The sequence below is a fragment of the Manis pentadactyla genome, chromosome 8 (genome assembly GCF_030020395.1).
Source record: "Manis pentadactyla isolate mManPen7 chromosome 8, mManPen7.hap1, whole genome shotgun sequence".
NCBI classification, from domain to species: domain Eukaryota; kingdom Metazoa; phylum Chordata; class Mammalia; order Pholidota; family Manidae; genus Manis; species Manis pentadactyla.
The window spans coordinates 101,274,515-101,294,383 of NC_080026.1; the positions used below are offsets into that span (position 1 = coordinate 101,274,515).

Consider the following 19,869-nt stretch of genomic DNA (forward strand, 5'->3'; position numbering starts at 1 on the left):
CAGAACGGGGGGGTGAGGTTCTAAGCCTCACCTCTGTTGATCCCCAGTTTCTCACCTGATGGCCCCCCTGCGACTGTGCCTGTCTTAGGTTGTTCCTCCCTTGAGGAATCTTACCCGTCTCTGGCTAACCAGTCATCTTCCGGGGCCATACAGGGAGATGTAAAGTTGGTAAGTGAGAGAGAAGCCTTGTTGTTTGAAATGGTTAGCTTTTTACTTCTTTGCATATTTATGCCCTGTAGCTTCTATGCCCAGCATTTGTCTTGAGGTATCTTTACCACTTGGAAGAATTATGATACTCGGTAAATTTGATATGAGGCACGAATTCTATTTAAGGGTTGTAATTAGGAAGGAACCCATCCCTTAATTTTTAACTTTCCTTTCTCACTTAGGAAAAAAAATGTTTCTTTCATAAAATCAACACATGACTGTGGCCAAAGGCAATGGTAACAACAAACCAATTTGGTCGTTTCTGTCTTTGGCAGAGAATTCAGACTGTTCACATACCAGATAGTCTTTTTTTTATTCCTTGCATCTTGTTTTCTCTTATTTATTATGCTTATATTCTTTCTTTCCAAAATTTCTGCTCTCTTGGTTAACTTTCTCATCAGGCTTCTTCCCTAACCCACCTGCAGTAGGATTCAGGTTTGCTCATGAATTAAGAGAGGAGCTTATCCATCTTCAGAAATTGGAGTCCAGGGTTAATGAGTGTCTGCTCCATGAGGTTGTCCAGGCACCAGGCTCCTTAAGTAAGTTGCTCCCAGCATTCTGTAGGGCCATGGTTTTCAAACTTGAGATTATGTAAGAATAGCCTGGAAGTTTTGTTAAAACCCAGATTCCTGGGACCCACCCATCAGGGTTCTGACGTAGGAGGTCTGTGGTGGGGCCTGAGAATTCTCACTTGGGGCAGTGCCCAGGCTGTGCCTGTTGGGGGCACACTGTGGCAGCACTGCCCTGGGCACTCCCATATGCGTGTGGCCCAGGACCCCTGACCCCAGTGGCCCTGCCTAGCTGCCTGGAGGCTTGGAAACATCGTCATTATTTGGGGCTGCGCTGTGCCAGGCTACAATTAGTGTTCTGTTACTTAAGGAAGAGGGGGCAGATGGCTGTGCCGGGACAACCAGAAGTTGCTAGAACACTACGCACTGCTGTCCTTAGTTTGAAACTCCAGTGCTTACCTGTCTCGCCATTGGCTAAACCAGTACTCCTCTGGTTGGGACATGGGGATGACACATCGGGACAGTGGCAAGCCTGCAGACAGTGCGGGGCATGGTGGCCTACAACCCTGTGGGCTGGGAGTAGGCAGGCAAGCTGAGAGTCATGGCTGCTTCCAGGCTGTTCCCAGTTAGTAGTCAGGTCTGGCAGCCAGGCGTTTTACCACTTGGAGCCACCTCCTGATCTCACAGGCCCCACACGATCAGGGTGGCCCTCCCAAGATCCAGGTGTGGGATGGAGAGTGTTTTGATGTGCTTCCTCCTCCCCACTTGCCTTCCTCAACTCCAGATATTACCCCTAGGTGACTATTTCCAGGAGAGCTTGGGGGCTAAGGCCATTTGAATCCTGAACTAAACTGGGGCTGATGGTCAGTGTGGCTCCTGATTCCCAAGAGAGATCAGAACAAGTGGCCTCTAGCCTCTGTTCTCTGCAGTGGGGTTAACTCATAAGGAGGGGAACCTGGAGAGACAGTGTCACAGGGCTTCCTGGAGCAGGTGATGCTTTCTGTGTGCCTTGATTGAATGGACTTTATTTGGGAGTCAGCAGGGTCACTTTCTCATTCTGGCTTTCCCAGTGTAGCCTTGAAGTTTCCCAGGTCTGCCCTCCAGCCCAGGAAGGTAGTCGGCATCCATAAGTGTGCTGAGTGGAGGGGCAGCCAGCCTGGGCACAAGGCATCCACCTGAAAGTCGAGAAACGGGGTTCTGGCCTTTGTCCTGACCCCACTAACCCTGAGACCTCAGGCAGGCCCGTTTTGCCCTCCGGACTCCCACCTCAGTAAAACAAGCCAGTCAAAGCAAATGATCTCATGAAGGCCCTTTCCATTTCCGATGTTGTAGGATTCCTGCGTCATCCAATGCTGGTGCACTGGGAGTGGACGTTTTATTCCTAAGAGGTGTCTGTCCGAACCAGCTTGCTCAAGTTCAGCCCCTTGGCAAGGCCTAGACATTGCCCGCTGCCACTCTCCCATCCTGCTTTGCCCAGAACTTCTCCAGGCTGGACAGCCTCAGGTGCCAGCCCTCGGAGGGCAGAATCAGGCAGTGCTTGGCTAATGATTGACAAGGGCACCAGCTAGTCTTAATCCATGGCGTGAAGGTGGGGAGTTGAATGTTTAACAGCCCTTTCTGTAGGCGTTTTGTTCACTGCCTAGGAGATAGGGTCATGGCTGGTAGAGTGCTGCTCTGGGGCTCCCTGGCTTGCTTCTGTGGCTTGTGGTACCCGTGATCCATACATCAGATCCATATATCACATACTGGGGCTCTGCAGTCTCTGCAGAAAGTGGGGCTGCCTACCCCTTCCAGTAAAGTCAGGGCTGTTCCTACACTCTCTCAGAGCAGTTGCGGTCCTCCCTTGGTGGGAGAGGGAGAGAGGGGAATGTCCCTGCTGTGTCCTCTCTGCCCCCAGAATTTCTGGAGCCTGTGTACCAGAAGCTCTGACCAAAAAAGTGCCACCCAGGATGTGGAAGAGATAAGTCAAGGTGTCCTGTGCTTGCCAGTGGGGGAGGAGAGGCCTATCCTACAGCCTGGGCACTGGCTCTTTCACTTCTAGGCCCAGCAAAAAGTGATTCTGGCCCTGGCATTAGTTGGGTGTGTGACCTTTGCTTGTCAAGAATCATCTCTGAGGGGATAAATAACTGTCTTACAGGAGCATTGTGAAGGCTGAGGTAATAAATAATGAGGCAATATGTGTACCTTTCATAGGGGCTGGGAAAGGGGGAGTATTATTAGAACACTGGAGGACATAGAAACATTTTAGGCCAAGAATAGATAGTTCCAGGAAGAAAGATCATTGTGGGTGGAGAGATCAGGGTGGGCTTCCTGAAGGAGGTGGGGCTCCATCTGATCTAAAGGAAGGCTGGGATTGACATAGGTTCCAGGAAGGTGGAAAAACAAGGACAGATCAGGTAGACGGACTGTGTGGGCAGAAGTCCTGAAGATGGAAAGTGCTGAGATAACGGCTTCGCTGAACCACAGACATGTGTTTCCTGTGATTTTCATCACACATATACTTCTGAAACCTTCCGTTTTCTTGCACAGTGTAACTCTTGGCCCAAGGCCCTTTGGCAGAGCCTGGAATTCCATCTGCACAGGGGTCAGCACATACCTGAGATCTGAAAGAGACTCTTCTCCAGTGTGATCTACAGGCTCTGGTGGGGATTTCCTTTCAGCTTCCAGCTGTACCAGGCTGGCTGGGGACTTTGCCACTACAAGAAGACATTGTTAAGTGTTATTTGAAGAAATTTCCTGGGGCTTCCAGGCAAGGCAGTGGTGCCTCAGCCATTTGGAGCTGGAATACTCTCTCACTCAGGTCTTCTAGGTTTGGAGGGACTGAGCCTTCTCAAAACCTTTCCAGCAGGTCCCAAGGTCTGGGCAATGGGCAGATCGGGGCCTCCCTGCTGTCTTTAGTCTTACCTGCAATCCCTCTTCTCCCAATTTATTGTGGCAGGAGATTTGTGATAGACTTTCATATGGAGGTGAGATGGCTGATCTCACCTCCATATGAAAGGGCCTGGGCGACATCTGTTCCTTTGATTACAAATGTAGGGACAGCCCAGGTGGGGACAGTGGGCAGCTGAAGCAGGAACACCTGGCTGAAGGTCGCAGCTGCTGCAGCCTTAGCTGTGTGCTACCACAGGGAAATACAAGATCTGTGTTGCCAGATCTCCTATTTTTACATTGAAAAAAGGAAAATTAAGTCAGGCCAAGTCTCTTTTGCAGTATGCCCCCCTACTCCCAAAACACACAGACACGCACACCAAAGTAAATGTCTGAACTGCAGGACCTTTTCAGAGCCCTAGGTTCTGGGCAGCACAGGTTGACCACCACTGACCCCTTGCAGACTCATGCATTGACTGGGTGAGGGAGGGAGATGCCCAGGAGAGCCTTAGGTTTGCCAGGCCCCATCCACGAGAGGCTGGTTTTTCTAGACGCTCTTCACCACCACCCCCTCAACTCCCAGAGAGTGAATTTCCTGATTCTCAGCCTTAATCTGCATTTTTCCTGGGAATGGCTCTTAAACCCCTCGTGGGTTTTTTTTCCTATAACTGCTCTATTATGTTTCTCTCCCCAGCTAAAGGGAAAGCTTGGTACAGGCCAGGACTTTGTTTTTTCCCTGCTCTGTCCTCTGGGAGTCCAGCCCAGCCCTGGGTGCCTCTGTGAGCCCAGAAGTGGTATTACTGTGAGGCTAATGAAATTTAAGTTGCAGCTTCAGGGACTCCCTCCCACCATGTCACTCGCCTATGGCCCCTCCAAGACTCTGGGAGGGACCATGGCAGTGAATTTATAAAGTCATACGGTTTTGTAAAATTTGCAAAAAAATGTAATGTTGTGTAGGGCCCCTATAATTACATATGCTCCAGGCCCCACAAAACCTGGACCTTCCCCAATAGATGCTGGTATAACCCCAGGGATTGGGTAGCACTCTGCCTTTCTGACAGTTCTTGGCCTGGGGGCAGGAAGTGGGGGTCCTCAGCCAGCCCTTTTAGGATCTTTCTGTGTCACCTCGCAGGTCACTTCTCCCCCCTTTGGTTGGCAGTTCCCCCATTTGTGAAATCAGAGCCAAGGGTAGGTGGGAATGAATGGAATCATCTAGTTGTGTGGTTCTGGCCAGTGGGGTGTGCTTGCCCCTCCCTGGCAGATCACAATGCCAACCTTTTCTCTCCCCTAGAACATTTGCATTGCTGGCTGGGTGTGTCTGGCCTGGCCACACAGACCCCTCTTAAAAGCCCCAGAGTCTCACCATGGTGACTCATGTCGACTTAGAATACAAATGGGCAAAATTTATTGAACTCTTATTCTCAGATACATGGGAAAGGCCAGCACCTGGCCCCTCTTTTCTAGGCGCAATGGTTTTGTGTAGTGTAGGTGGCTTATGACTTCCCTTGTCAAAGAAAGCCTGCTGAGTTAGGTAGACTTGCCCTCGGATCTCTTAGACAAAGAGAGTGGGAGGCCTTTCCAACGAGAACACCATGGAAGGATCTGGAGGGAAGGAGAGAAACAGTGGTCACTTACTCTATGTATTAGTTTTCCATTGTTGCCATGACAAATTACCACAACCTTAGTGGCTTAACCCCACACAACTTTTTTTGGTGGTAAAACATACATATAAAAGTTACCATCTTAAGTGTTTTAAAGTAGTGTACAGCTCAGTGGCATTCAGTATGTTCACGTTATTGTGCAGCCATCACCACCATCCATCTCCAGAACTATTTCCTCTTCCCAGACTGACACTCTGTGCCATTAAACACTGCCTCCTTGCCCCCCGCCCTTCCCGCCAGCCCCTGGCAACCACAATTCTACTCTCTGTTGCTGAATTTGACTAGTCTGAGTACCTCCTGTAAGTGAACTTAACCAGTATTCGTCTTCCTGTGACTGGCTTGTTGCACTTAGCATAATGTCTTAAAGCTTCGTCTATGTTATAGCACATGTGAGAATTTCCTTTTTAAGCCAAATAATATTCTGTGATGGATACACCACATTTTTTTTATCCGTCCCATCCATGAGGGACATTTGGGTTGTTTCCATCTTCGGCTATTTTGAATAATACTGCTGTGAACGTTGGTGTGTGAACACGCCTGAGGCCCTCCCTGCTCACAGTGCTTTTGGACAGATACCATAAGGGGACTTGCTGGACTGTATGCTTACATTTTTGAGGACCCGCCCTATTTGCCGCAGCAGCTGCACCGTGTCACCACACGACTTTTCTGTCTTGTAGTTTTACCTTGCGGGTCTCAGCACATTTGCTGGCTGGGTTGTATCTTTTCTGGAGGCTCTAGAGGATAATGTTCCCTTGTCTTTTCCAGCTTCTGGAGGCCGTCCGCCTTCCTTGGCTCATGGCCCCTTCCCCTATGGATGGAAAGCTTTTCATGCTTCCTGTTGCTTCTCCTTATTTTTTCTTTCCTCCTTATCCCAGCCAGGAAAGGGTCTCTGCTCAAAAAAGGATTTACATAATTAGACTGGGTCCACCTGGATAATCTAGGATCCTCTCCCATTTTCAGATGGGTATATTAATCACATCTGCCAAGTCCCTTTTGCCTTGTCACATATTCAGGTAACATATTCATAGGTTCTGGGGGATCAGGGTGTGGACTCTCTAGGGTATTTTTGAAAAAAGCTAATCAAGGAACCTGATGGTGCCTTGATCTCAGGCTTGAAAAGCCCTCCCCTCTACTCTTTCCCCTTATCAGAATTCTCCTGAGGCACCCCATGCCCGTATGATTGGTTAGACACCCTCTTTACTGTGGCTGGACACCTGGTAGGCGTGTACCAGACACAGAACAAGTTTGGATGGTCTTCACTGTTCTTACTTCATTCAGTCCTCATAGTAACTCCAGAGTAGATGGGCAGGTAATAAATATCTTTGCAGACAGCACTGAAGTTCAGAGAGGTTAAGTTGCCCAGGGAAGATCACACAGCAAGTGGTAGAGTTCAAACCCAGACTCTAGCAACCAGTCCAGTGCTTCTTAGGGAGTAAGTTAAAATTAACTGAGCACCTGCTCTGTGCTAATAAGCTACATGGTGGATAGTTTTATGTGTGTATCAGTGCATCGAATTCTCACAGCCACATAGTAAGATAGATGCCCCTAATTTTATAAGTAAGGGAAAAGGCTCAAAGAGGTCAAGCAACTTGTCTGAGGACAGCCAGCAAGTGGTGAGTGTGAATTGGAGTTATTGTCATTGGACTCCAAAACCCTGTGCATCAGCCCGGTTGCCCAGCAGCAGTGTTAGAAGATGGTATCAGAGCCGTGTCGGCCATGGCCAAAACTCATACAGCACAGCTGAGAAATATCTCGTGACTGTCCTGTTTGTAGCTCTTGATGGGGGAGTGTCGGGTTGTGGGAAGATGGAGAAACTGGTTTAGAGGGTGGGGGAGAGAGGAACTGAGTGGGAGAAGGGCCTGCAGAGAATCTGGGTTCGATGTATGAGACCCAATGTCGGTGATGCTTAGGGTGCGTGACCTGGGACCAGCCCACTCAGCCTGCCCTTGTCCCACCAGATGAGGGAAGGGTTCAGAAGGGAGCTCCCCAAGTGCCCTCCCAGATGAGCCACTGGAGGGCTGCCTAGTGCAGACCGTAGGTGCCGCAGGGCTTAGAGCCCCGTGCGCCCCTGAGGGCCTGAGGTGGTCCTGGAGAAATGCATGTGGGTTGGACTTTGCAGGAAATGCAGGGACATGAACGCTAGTGGGGGCAGCAAGGAGGCCTCAGGTCCCTCTGGTGCTTATGCTTGAAGAGCATCTGCTAGTCCCTCCTGCTTTGCATCTCAGGCTGGTCCTGGGAGGAGCCCCTTCTGACCGGTGGTGTAACTGGGAGCAGCTTCCCCCATGCGGAAGTGGTAAAACAAAGCCATAGGCCTGACCTTCCCCGCCTGGCTGCGCCTAGAAACGCAGTACACAATTTCCGGGTGTGGGGGGTGGGGAGCGGTATTTCCTTATGTCCTGATCACATTCCGGACTTAGGACTTGGGTGAGGGGCTTTTCCTGTTGGTGCCACTGTGTCTGTCATAAGAACTTTGGCATCTACAAGGACCTGAGCCCCCGCCAGTTCCGGGCCTGGGTGTCAGCCTATATTGACACTGTGTCTGAGTTCACCTTTTTCCTCGGTGGCCCGCTTTCCACTCCTCAGAAATCCCAAATTGGGATTGGCATTTGACTAGGGGTAAGTGTTGGCTCTTCCAGAAGTCCGTTGGTGTGGGCAGATGTCAAAGGGAACTCTCCCCGGAATCAGAGTGACCTGGGTTTGCCAGGGAGCTGTGCTGTAGAGCCGGTGGTAGGGGGACTTCTGTGCAAATCTTTGGCTGTTTGCATCTTTATGTGAAAGTGGCCCCCTCTGCCTCACTCCCGCCCTTTCTCATTTCCCAGGACCTGGTCTGGAAAGGGAGCTGAGAAAAATGCTGTGTAGGGGGGCACTGAGTGGAAGTACTGACAGCAGGCTCCCAGGGCCTCCGGGGCTGAACTCAGTGTGGGCTGGGGCCTTGATTCTGCAGGAGCCTCCTCCCAGGCAGGCTATTTCTGCAAGAGGCCTTTTCAAAGGGGCATCCCGCCCTATTCCCCCCACCCCCACCCCCCATCCCTGGAGCTTGGCCCAGGCCCCGGGGCACCCAGGCATGCAGAGGGGATGGAAAGAAAGTGCCGCCAATTTCCTGTTGGTGGTTTCTCAGGGAGGTTGGAAAATCCAGCACAGCCAAGACCTGCTGCTGTGGGGCTGGGCTTGGTGTGGGAGAAGAAACTGGCAGACTTTACTCCGTTCCTCTACCCTCTGCCCTTCACGGTGTCCAGATTCTCCTGCCTCTCATGTTACTCCCCAGCTCCCCACCTGTCCCCTCCCTGTTCCCACATTCCTCATCCAGAGTATCAAATGGCCTGTGTCCTCTGGGGTCCTCTAATCCTGTTGGCTGTTTTATGCGGGGAAACTGATACAATGAGATGTGAAATTATATAATAAGAACATGTTTGATATTAAACCATTACTGTCCCAGTTTTACAGATAGATGTGGAAAACTGAGGCTCAGGGAGGTTAAGTAACCTGCCCAAGATCACACACCAGTAGAGAGCAGAACTAGGGTTTGAACCTGGGCAGTCTGGCTTCAGAGTCAATGTTCTTCCCCCTATATCGCATTTGATGAAGTGCCTGGGAACATGGTGAGGACTGACATCCTGCTTCTTAATCTCATGCTATTCCATCAACCAGTGTTTTTAAAGGTTTTGTTTTTGTAATACTGGTTTCGGGGAGTGTTGGGCTCTTTGAGGAAGTATAGCACAGGGATGAAAGTCCTGGGCTTTGGAGCCTGACTGCCTGGGTTTGAATCCTGGCCCAGTCATTTACTAGCTGTGACCTTGAGCAACTTATATAAACTCTCCATACCTGTTTCCTTATTTCTAATATGGAGATCATTATCTTAGTATAACATGGGGATCATAATCTTAGTACCTGTCTTACAGAACTGTAAAGTTAAATTCCATGTAAATTACTTAACAGTACCTAGCATATAATAAGTATTCAATAAATGTTAACTACTCTTATTATTGTCTAATAAATTTAGGAAATTTGGGGATAAAGTTAAGCAGGTTCCTTTGTTACAGGACTTCTCAGAGTTTTTATTATATTATTATAAATTGGCACTTTTCTGGAAGGGGATGTAGTAGGCAGCATTTTCTAAAGTTTTTGTACCACTAATTTCTCTCTCTCTTTTTCTTAACTGGGTACCTGGTAAATTCTCAACTTGCAAGATGTTAAGTTGGTGTCAGAGAACATAGCTCAGGAAGCACTGAGCTCACCTCATGCTGCCTGTTTGCTGGGTAAGGCTGAGCTGTGTCCAGGTTAGACCTCAGCCAACTTTGAATGACTGTGTGTCAGAGCTCTGGCTTCTCTCCTTCCCCATCACTGTGGAGAGAGGTACCCGAGGGTTTCTGGAACCTTCTGGCCATGACACCCATCCATGACAAACCATGGTTCAAAGCACATTTACTGCATTGTCTTATTTCTGCCCTGGGAGGAGGGGAGCAAGGTCTTAAAGTAGGTCACTGACAGCAGGACCAGCTGAGAACACCAAGCAAGCCAGCGTAGCTCAGGTTGAAGTGATCATAGGTTCTGCAGTATGGCCCTGTTAGGGGAAGCAGGCAGGCTCTGCTCTGGAAGGCAGAGTTCTACCATAGACCCTCTCCCTAGTGCATTTGTGACTTAAGTGAACGGTGTCCCTGCTGTATTTTAGCTCCAAACCAAGGTTGGAAACTAGGTAATATTCAAGATCCTTTCCAGTGTCAATATTTTGGGAGTCTGTAAATCTAGGATTAGCGTGAGAACCTAAAGAGGTGTTGCCTTCAGGAATCCTAAAATCCAAGCGGAAGGAAGAACCCTGAGCAGTGAAGCTCCCTGTTAGCTCATGGGGTAGGCAGGTCCGGGGAGGTGGCCTGGGCTCCAGGTGATTGGTTGGGATCCTTTCCCGTATGAGATTCTTGGAGCTGGACTACCTTAAATAGTTTCTGTCTTCCTTTGGGCCCCATTTGCACCCTGCTCTGGATCTTTGCCCCAGTGACCTGGGAGGAATGCCTAGAGCTCTCAGGGTCGGGTATAGAGGCCAGGAGCTGCCCAGACCAGCTAAAGGCTGGCTAACTCTTCACCTCTCCAAACAGTGCCAGAAGGTATGCCTGGCAAGAATGTGGATGATGAATTACACCAGAACCTGCTCAAACCTAGCTTTGTACTGGCACGAGAAAAGTTTGCAATCAGCCAAGTAGATCTTTCTTTTCTAAAAAAAATTATATTTATAAACTATATACATATATATATATATACACACATATGTATGCATATACATTTATGTGGGGGTGGTTTTGAATTATATGTTAGAAACTGCTCAGTAGTAACCTTCGGCTAGGGGCTAGAGGGGAGAGTGACTCACTTTTCACTTTGTGCCTTTCTGTTCAGTTTCAGTTTCCCTACAGTCTGTGCGTATTCCTTTATTTTTATTTTTCTGTTTACATGTAATTTGCTTTTAGAGCAGTTTTAGGTTCATAGCAAAATTGAGCAGAAAGTACAGATTTCCTATGTACCCCTGCCCCTGCACATGCACAGCCTTCTCCATTATCAATGTCCCCTGAGTGTGGTGCATTTGTTACAACTGATGAGCCTACACTGACACATTGTTATCGTCCAAAGTCCATAGTTTAGAGTTCACTTTTGGTATTGTACATTCTATGGTTTTTTGAGTAATGTATCCACCCGGTTTCTATCAAACAAAATAGTTTCACTGTCCTAAAAAATCCTCTGCGCTCTGCGTGTTCATCCTTCCCTACCCCCTGACTCCTGGCAATCACTGATCTTTTTGCTGTCATCATAGTTTTGCCTTTTCCAGAATGTCGTTCAGTTGGGATCATACAGTATACAGCCTTTCTGGACTGGCTTCTTTCATTTACTGATTTGCATTTTAGTTCCCTCCATGTCTTTTTATGGCTTGATGGATACCTCATTTTGTTTTAGCACCAAATAATACCCCATTGTCTGAATCTACCACAGTGTATTTATCTATTCACCCACTGAAAGACATCTTGGTTGCCTCCAAGTTTTGGCAGTTATGAACAAAGATGCTATAAACGTTCAGGTTTTTGTGGGGGCCAGTTTTTACTCATTTGGGCGAATATTAAGAATATGATTGTTGGATCACATGGTAAGAGTATGTTTACTTTTATAAGAAACTGTCAGACCGTCTTCTGAAGGGTCTGTACCATTTTGCATTCCACCAGCAGTGGGAGTTCCTGTTGCTCCACTTGCTCACCGGCACTTGGTGGTGTCACTCTTGGATTTTGGCCATTCTAATAGGTGTGTAGTGGTATTTCATTGTTTAAATTTGCAGTTCCCTATTGATGTATGGTGTTGAGGATCTTTTCATATGCTTATATGTCATCTGTATATCTTTTTTGGTGAGGTCTATTTAGGGCTTTGGCCCATTTTTACTTGGGTTGTTTGTTATTGTTGAGTTTTTTAAAGAGTTCTTTCTGTATTTTGGATAATAGCCCTTTCTCATGTGTCTTTTGTAAACATTTTCTTGCAGTCTATGGCTTGTCTTCCTTTTATTTTAAAATATATTATCAGCAGAGATCATCTGATCTGCATGACCTAAACTCTATATTCAAATTTTTGTATAAGAACAGACTGAAAATTTAATGTTGAAAAACAAATACACAGACGACTACTCCCACCCCTAGGCTGGGGAAGGCCAGGGGAGGGGTCATCCTATGGCAGCATCCACTCTAGCCCAGGCCTGCTTGGGCACTGACGGGCAGGAGGTCTCACTGCTGTGTGGCTTCTAGCCCAGGGATGATGCTTCCAAGCCTTTGTTTCCACTTAGCATTAGCCTGTAGCAAGCTCTGTCTTTCCTGAGCCCTGAGCTGGTCCTATGGGGAGGATATTTCTATGTCCTTGTGCCAGGCATGGCCCTGCCATCACCCAGCCCTCCTTTCCCTCCCTGGTCCCTAGAAGTCAGGCAGTTCACCAGAAGATGTGCATAGCCCATGCTTGCTGGAGGCCCCTGTCTCCACCTCCCGGTGTTGGGGAGGGGCAATAACAAGCTCCCTATTAAGGTAGGAGGATGGCTAAGTGGGGGGAGCCTGGTTCTTCTGTCTGGATGATTTTGCCTCTTCTCCAAACACAGCATTCCTAGATTCTTGTGTTTGGGGGCTCCGGTTAGTTCCCATGTGGAGCCCTTGAAATTTAACAGTACACTCGTGTATGTATACACAGCTTTGGGGAGGAGGCCCTTTTACAGAGCCTGTGAAGCCCCCTGCATTCCCGCTGTATTCGTTCAATATTCACCTAACATTCTGAGGCTTGGTTCTGGTGGGATTCGGGATGGCTAGGTCTTGGTGCTTGTTCTTGGCTTACTGCCAGGAGCCAAGGCTAGGAGGTATAAGCTGGGAAGTGTCTGAGTACCTGACAGGAAAGTGTGTTTCCTAGAGCACGGAGCACAGAATCAGTAACGTCGGAATCTCGGGGGATGAGGATGGGTGCTTGTTTACATTTCCGGGCCCACCCCATGTTGAAGGGCCCAGAATGGTTGTGTCCATGGTGCCGGTGATCTTAGCGAGTTCTCCGGGTGACTCTCGTGCATGATGAGGCAGTGGAACCCAGTAATCCCGTGTGACCTGTGGTCAAGCAGCATCAGCGCCATCTGGAAGCATGCTGAAAATGCAGATTTGGGCGCCTGTTCCAAACCTACTGATTCAGAGACTGTGGGAGGGGAACCAGCAGTCTGGGTTTTAGGAAGTCCATCAGGTGATTGCTCTGCAAAGTTTCAGAAGAGAGGGCTGGACAGCGGCAGGTAGATGGCCCCAGTGCAGAAGGAAGGGTGGTGTGTGTGCTGCAGTGTGCCCTCGGACCAGCAGGACCAGAAGTTCCCAGGAGGCTGGTTTCTTAAGAATTGCAGCAATCCCTAAAGAGACCAGCTGCCTGCTGTGCAAGAGGCTCTGTCCGGTGAGTTCCTGTGTCAGAGTGCATGACCGCTGCTGGCACAGAACGGGGCACATGGCCTGGCCTGTCAGAATCGCTGCAGCAGTGTGGAGCATTCCCACCCAGGCACCTTTTCTCTTTGTCAAAGGGCAGGAGGAGGGGAAAGGCAGTGGTTGGTGCAGAGGTGTGGTCCTTGTGGATGCCAAAAGAAGGCAGATGTGCTGAACTGTAATTCCCTGTCATCCCCTCTGTCATGGAGGGCTGGACAGGCATTGGGAGGGGAAGGTGAGGGTCCCCTGGCAGCCCTGCCCGAGTTCCCCTCCAAGCAGAACAACCCCAGGTTGCCAGGGAGGACTCCATCAAGAACCCTGGTGGTGGTCTTTTTTGAGAACAAGCAGAGGCCAAAGTTACCCAAAGACTGGACATGGGTAAATTTCTTAATTTTCACCAAAGGAGGGAAAGAACATAGATGGTGAGTCAGAGAGCTCGTGCGAGTCCCTGCAGCCCCCTAGGACATGCGGCAGTTGGTTATTCACTGGGACTTATGAGGCTGTGTTGCTTTTCTCCTGGGGATTATTATGTGGATAAACTGGAGGGTCTCTAGGCACAGGGGACGTGTTAGAATCCTCACTTGATGGAGGTTCTTTTTGTACTGTAGTGAGTGAGATAGGGGAATGTGTGGAGCCAGGGTGGCTGGTTGAGTGCCTGTACCCGCTGTTGTCGGGCTGGGGAGTGGTCAGCACCGACAGTTCGGGAGTGTCCATCATTGGCCTTGTCTGTGTTAGTTACTTGGAAGAACGCCAACGCCAGTGCTGCCGTGCTTATCAGATTGGTGGGTACAGAGCAAAGCTGAGAGTGCTGAGGTGTTTGGTGTCAGTCAGAATCTCGGGTGATCTCAGGCTGGAGCAACTGCAGAGCGGCAGGGAGAAACTCACCAGGAATGCACACCAGCTGTGCACATTCTGCACAGTGCCTAAGTGTGCTGATGCAGGGACGGGGCTACGGCCAGGGGAGGGGTGACGGTCCTGCCCTGCACTCTTCAGACCGCACCTTTGGTTCTGAAGAGAGCTCAGAGAAAGAGAAGGGTGTGGGCTGCAGACCTGAAACTATTTCAGGCAGGGAATGGTGGGGAAAAATGAGCCTTTTTCTCAGGAGAGGTGAAGACGTGGTAGTCTCCTGGGGAGGGGGAAGAGCTAGGGAGTCACATGCTCTTTCGACAAGGGATTAGACTGGTCTGTGGGGCCAGGGCAGAGCTCATGGCCGGGGGACAGTTTTGGACTCTGGTGGGAACTCTGCGAAGCCCTCCGGAGAATGAGTGCCATCACCAGGTGAGCGGGCCGAGGCCGGCCTGCGGTCCTGCCCTGGGCAGGGAACACTAGTGGTCCAGGTCCGAGCCTCATGGTATATTTATGTAATAAAGCTAACCTCAGGCTCAGAGCCCAGCTGCCTTGGACTGAATGGACCCTGTGTGAGTTATTCAAATCTTGGAAGAACAGCCGTGGCCTCAAGTGAGCTCAGAAATCCCCACTTGAATTGGGCCTTTTTTAAAGTTGTTTTTTGAATAGGCAGTACATGCATGTGGGGAAAAAAAATGCAATATAAATAGTAAGCTTCATTTCTGTTCCCCATTTTCCCCTCCAAAGGCAACCAGTGTTACCCAGTTTCTTGTTTATCATTCCAGGGATGGTGTGTGTGTGTGTGTGTGTGTGTGTGTGTGTGTGTGTGTGTGTGTACACATGCCCCTAAATTTGTATGTTTGCATTTCTTTTTAAAAATATGTTGACTTAGTATACACATAGTCCTATGCCATAACTAATAACGCAATCATTTCATATCCCCATATATAGAGCTGGCTAACTCTAAAAATACCTACAGAGTATCCATTGTATGGATCTGGTGTGATTTATTTAACTGGCCTCTTGAAGATGGATGTTCAGGGGTTTGTTTTAGCAGGTAATATCTCACAGTAAAATCCATGTCCAAGTGTCATTTCACACAGGTGTAAGTGTGTCTGGGAAATGGATTTCCAGAACTAGAGTTTCTGGGTCAAAGAGGATTATTTTTAATTTTGACATGTCTGTATTTTTCATTGCCAGTTAGTTCTCTTAGCATGTTAGTGAGGGGACTCATTGTGGTGCCTTTCCTCTAAATGCTTTTCACATCATGTGAGTTTCTCTAGTGGCTTTTGGTCTTTTCTTTTTCATTGTAAAACCTTTTTCTTACAGTCTTCATTTCTGTTGCCTTTATGTTGTTTTCCTTACTTGTTTCTTACTGTCTTTGGGGCTTGGGGCCACTTTTACATTTACATCTTTGGTGTGTCTGAACTTCGATGAATGGAAGTCATCCCCGGCTTTCGTGTTAGTTTGGTTTCCTCCCCTGCCTGCCTGTGGATGGGGCCTTCTGGTTTCATTCCTCTGGGAGGAGACCAGGCTTGGGGTGGGGGCTCAGTCTTTGGTGCCCAGAGCTTCTGCTTTGTGGTGGCCTCCAGAGAGAAAGGTGTCAGGAGCGCAGCGCAGCTCACCCTGTTCTCCCACACAGCAGTTTCTCTTTTCCTATCAGAAGGTGCTTGGCCCACCCGTCATTCAAACTGCCAGGCTGTCTCCTCATCAGTGGGGTCTGGGTGTTCAGGCAGCAGTGTCAGGCCAAGGGCAGGGCCTGGGAGGGCTTGGTGCTGACGGCTCTTCAGCCACAGGGTGATGAGTCAGACTGAGGGTAGCACCTTTGGGGCCCTCAGCCACCACACCACAGCACGAAAAGGAGGGGATCTTTGGCCCATGCCAGAGGTAGCTAATGTTAGCTCTCTCCCAGGTCCCGGGGCCATCGTCTGGCCTTCTGCTGCTTTGCCTACAGTCACCTCTAGACACATTGACAAGACAAATTACCAGGCCTGTAGGGCTGAGAACCAGGCTCAGCCTGTGGGGGCCAGTGGCACCTTAAGAAAGCCCTTCGGCTTCAGACATGCCCAGTTCTCCAACGTACCTATGAAGGGCAGCTAGAATCTCGTAGGTGGATAACAGTGTCTAGAGCGGTGGGTCTCAAAGTGGGGTCCCCAGACCAGCAATATCACCTGGGAACTCATTAGAAATATAAATTCTGCTTCTACTGGCTCAGACTCTGGGTGGAGCCCAGCAATGTGTTTAACAAGCCGTCCGGGGGGCTTGGGTGCACACTGCAGTTTGAGAACTAGCTTCAGGCCCAGCATGCAAGGAGGAGCAGCTCACCTGGGGTCAGCAGGTGTGATTGAAGGGGGCCTACAGGTTTCCTCACACTCTCACTTGCCCTACAAACTACTGCAGCCACTGATTAGCAAGAGTAGGTGGATTGTATGACAGGTGTCACAGCAGGTCTGTGACCCACCTGGGCAGTTTAATTGGCATGGGACACAGCAGAGGGATCTGTGTGCAGAGGGACTTTGTGAGAGCAGGTATCCCACCCAGCACCAACAGGCAAGAGCCCTGGTTTCCAGGCTCTTCTCCTTCCTTACTGCTTATCTGTAAGTCATTTGTCCTTTCTGTGCTCCAGCTGCCTCACCCGTAGAAATGGATGGTGCTGCCTCACTTGCCCTGATTTCAAATCTGGGTCAGATGAGACTTCTGGAGGTCTCCTCTTGATCTAGGAATGGTGGTTTCATGCCAGGTTCCCTTGCCAGATGAACCAGAGGCTGGAGAATGGAAAGTATAGCTTTGGACAGATCAACTTCGGAGGCCCCTCTGGCTGGCTTGGGGCCTGTAGGGTGGGCACAGGGAGACAGGGGCTCTGGCTTCTCCTGTTGCTGCATGGATGGTAAGGACAGTGAAAATACAGACAAGCAGACCTGGACCCTGAGAAGGAGGCCCTCCCTACCCTCTGAGGTCAGAGGACAGCACATACACACAGCATCTCTTGTCAACAGAGGTGGGAGTAAAGTGTGGGTCAAAGGGTTTTTGAAGGAAACCCACCGGCTTGGGGTGGTGAGTCCTACAGTGGTGAGGCATGGGCATGGGCCTGCTCCGTGTTTCTGTTTCTTGGTGGGACCTGGCACATGGAGGGTGAACTGGGTTGCCGCAAGTCAGGGCTATGCAACTTCTCCTGCTGGTGCCTGGCTTGTGCGTGTTGCTGTTCTTAGTAAGGGTGGTGGGAGCTCCCGGCAGGGCCTGAGCGTGCTTTCTTCTTCTCTTTCAGATCTAACCATGAGCTACCCAGGCTATCCTCCACCCACAGGTGGCTACCCACCAGCTGCCCCAGGTAAGAGGGTCTAGGGCTGAGCCTTGGAGCAGTAAGAGTGCTTTTCAGTCATTTCCTCTCTTCCCATCATCCCCCCACAGTGCAGTCGGGTGGGCTGGAGAAGAGCATGGACCTGGGGCCAGGAGAGGCCTGGGTTTGAAGCTGCTTCTGGAAAGCCAGGACTGGACCAAAAACCCAGCCAGAACCCAGTCTCTTGCCTTACTTGCTGCTGGCAGCGGGCCAGTGCCTTCTTTTCTCTGAGACTCAGTTTTTCTCTTTTGCAAATGGATTTAAGTATCTGCCTAACTGAGTTCCCCAGATACTAGCAAGATGATAGCCAGGCAAAGCTTCTAGCACTGTGTCCCCCAAAGCATTGTTAGGTAACGATTGCCCTTTGTCACTTTTCCTGCCCCATGCTCAAAGTGCATGCTTTTGCAGTGGCAGGGTCCTGCCTGCTAAGGGAGGAAGTAGAGGCCGTCAGATGTCCCAGCCACAACTGCCAGAAGCTGTGGGCCAATAGCAGTGAGGCTGCTCTGCAGTCAGGTCACCAGATCTCAGACCCAGCCACAGAGCTTCTCTTCACCTTCTCTGGCCCTGGCCCCTCTTGGGTTCCTGAAATGAGATTTGGTTCCCACAGTAGGAAGGGAAACATGGGGGCTTACGGAACAAGGGGGAGAAAAGGGACCATTCTAGCTGGTCATCCTGAGGTGGCCTGAGCTACTCTGCTCCTCTCCCTAGAAGACCACCAGACACATTCATTTCCCTAGAGCCGAGGTCCTTGAGTCCAGATGGCCTGCAGGCCATTTGGACCCCCTCCCATTCCCTAGGTGGGAACCAGGTCTGGAGCAAGGAGGTGGCTTGTCAGAGGCTGAACTGGGTGGGCCCTTTCCCTCTGAACCAGCCCCGGCTCAGATTGGCCAGCACTGGCCTCATTCACCTCTGCTACGAGTGCTACTGTCCCTGTGCCAGCACTGCCGCCTCTGTCAGCACCTGAGCAGCAGTAGCGGGAGCAGGTGGGTGGTTCCGGGAGGACTCCTGAGTGTTATGGAGTCCTGGAGCTGAAAATGAAACCAAGGGCCTTTTCACTGCCATGGACAGGAATGCATCTACATTCCTGTAGGCCACCAGCTGGTCTGCACGACGATGCTAGCTGCCAAGCTACTGGTCACAGAGACAGCAGTAACACAGGACACTCACTGGGTGCCCTGCAGTGACAGCAGTAACACAGGACACTCACTGAGTGCCCAGCTAAGCCCTGCACAGCATTAACTCTGCTAATCCTCACAGCGATTTGAGGCAAACACTAATTATTATCCTCGCTTGTTAGCTCAGGAAAGTGAACTTGAGTAGTTGGGTGCGTCGCCCCAGGGCACACAGCCCCGTTCTGCTGCTCTCAGAGCTGGGGCTTTTTACTGCTCTTGTCCTTACAAAGGCAGGGGTCTGTGCCTTCCATGACCAGCCCTGCCTCCCTCCATCCTCTCAACCTGCTTCTCCCTGCCTCTTACAGATTTGGAATTGCAAATAGCCAAATCAGCAGGACACCGGCCCCAGCTCCCCTGCCTTAGCATCAGTCTGGCTTCTCATGCCCCCGAGCTCACCACTGTCCGGGGCTCAGCACAGTGTCCCCAGATGACTAGTTTTATGTCTGTGCTCCTGTTCCACAGTGGTGAGCCCAGTAAGGCAGCTTTGCCCTTAGCCCTCCTACTTCCGTAATTGCCCACAGAAAGTCTTAGAAGTAATTGCTGAACTCCGCCTTCTTCCCCAGAATGAGGAAAGGTTCCCTCTTCGCTTCCTGTGGCAGCAGGATTTTCTTAGATTTCCTTGCCCAAGTGTTTTTCATGATCCGTTGTTCTGTTCTCGAAGCCCTGCTTGGCTCTGCTTCTGCAACCTGGGAGCTTGATGCTCTGCTTTTTCCTGTTGGGGGCCACCTCCCAGGGGCCCGACAGGGGATGAAGGGCCTGTGTTGCTTTCAGGTGGCAGTGCCTGGGGAGGTGCTGGCTACCCCCCACCCAGCATGCCCCCCATTGGGCTGGACAACGTGGCCAACTATGCAGGGCAGTTCAACCAGGACTACCTTTCAGGAATGGTGAGTCCAGCCCTCCTACTGGGGCCGCTCCTTTGGGCCACACCTGCACGGCCAGTGGGACAAAGGCTGCCGGCTTCCGTGGCTTCAGAGGTGTCTGTGTGTTTACCTGTGGGCACTGAATGTGGTGAGCTGCATCTTAGGAAATAGGGTTTTCATCAGGGCTCCCACCTGCTCACGGTCCCTGTCTGTGGCTCAGTTTTGCCATCTGTAAAGTGAGGGGAAGGGAGTGTATTGGGCCACATGGGCTCTCAGATGCCTTTCAGCTGTGGGAGACTGGCTGGGGGGTGGGCTCTTCGTGGACTAGGTACTGAGAGCTCAACATAGGGCCAGGGTAGCTGAGGTGACGTGTGTGTGCTGGCACATGCTGTGTCCTGGTGTCCACACACACGTGCATGCCTATGCATAGGGGTGATACTCTGGTTGGCTGCCTAGT

General features: G+C 50.3%; 1 protein-coding gene across 1 annotated transcript in view; it reads left to right on the forward strand.

Moving 5' to 3' along the window:
• Positions 1 to 19,869, forward strand: part of ANXA11 (annexin A11) — a 42,293-nt gene that overhangs the window by 6,879 nt on the left and 15,545 nt on the right. Inside the window, exons 2-3 of the mRNA XM_036928809.2 lie at positions 17,309 to 17,371; positions 19,324 to 19,436. Coding sequence (XP_036784704.2) covers positions 17,317 to 17,371; positions 19,324 to 19,436 — 168 coding nt within the window. The 5' untranslated portion in view covers positions 17,309 to 17,316. The remainder of the gene's footprint in view (positions 1 to 17,308; positions 17,372 to 19,323; positions 19,437 to 19,869) is intronic.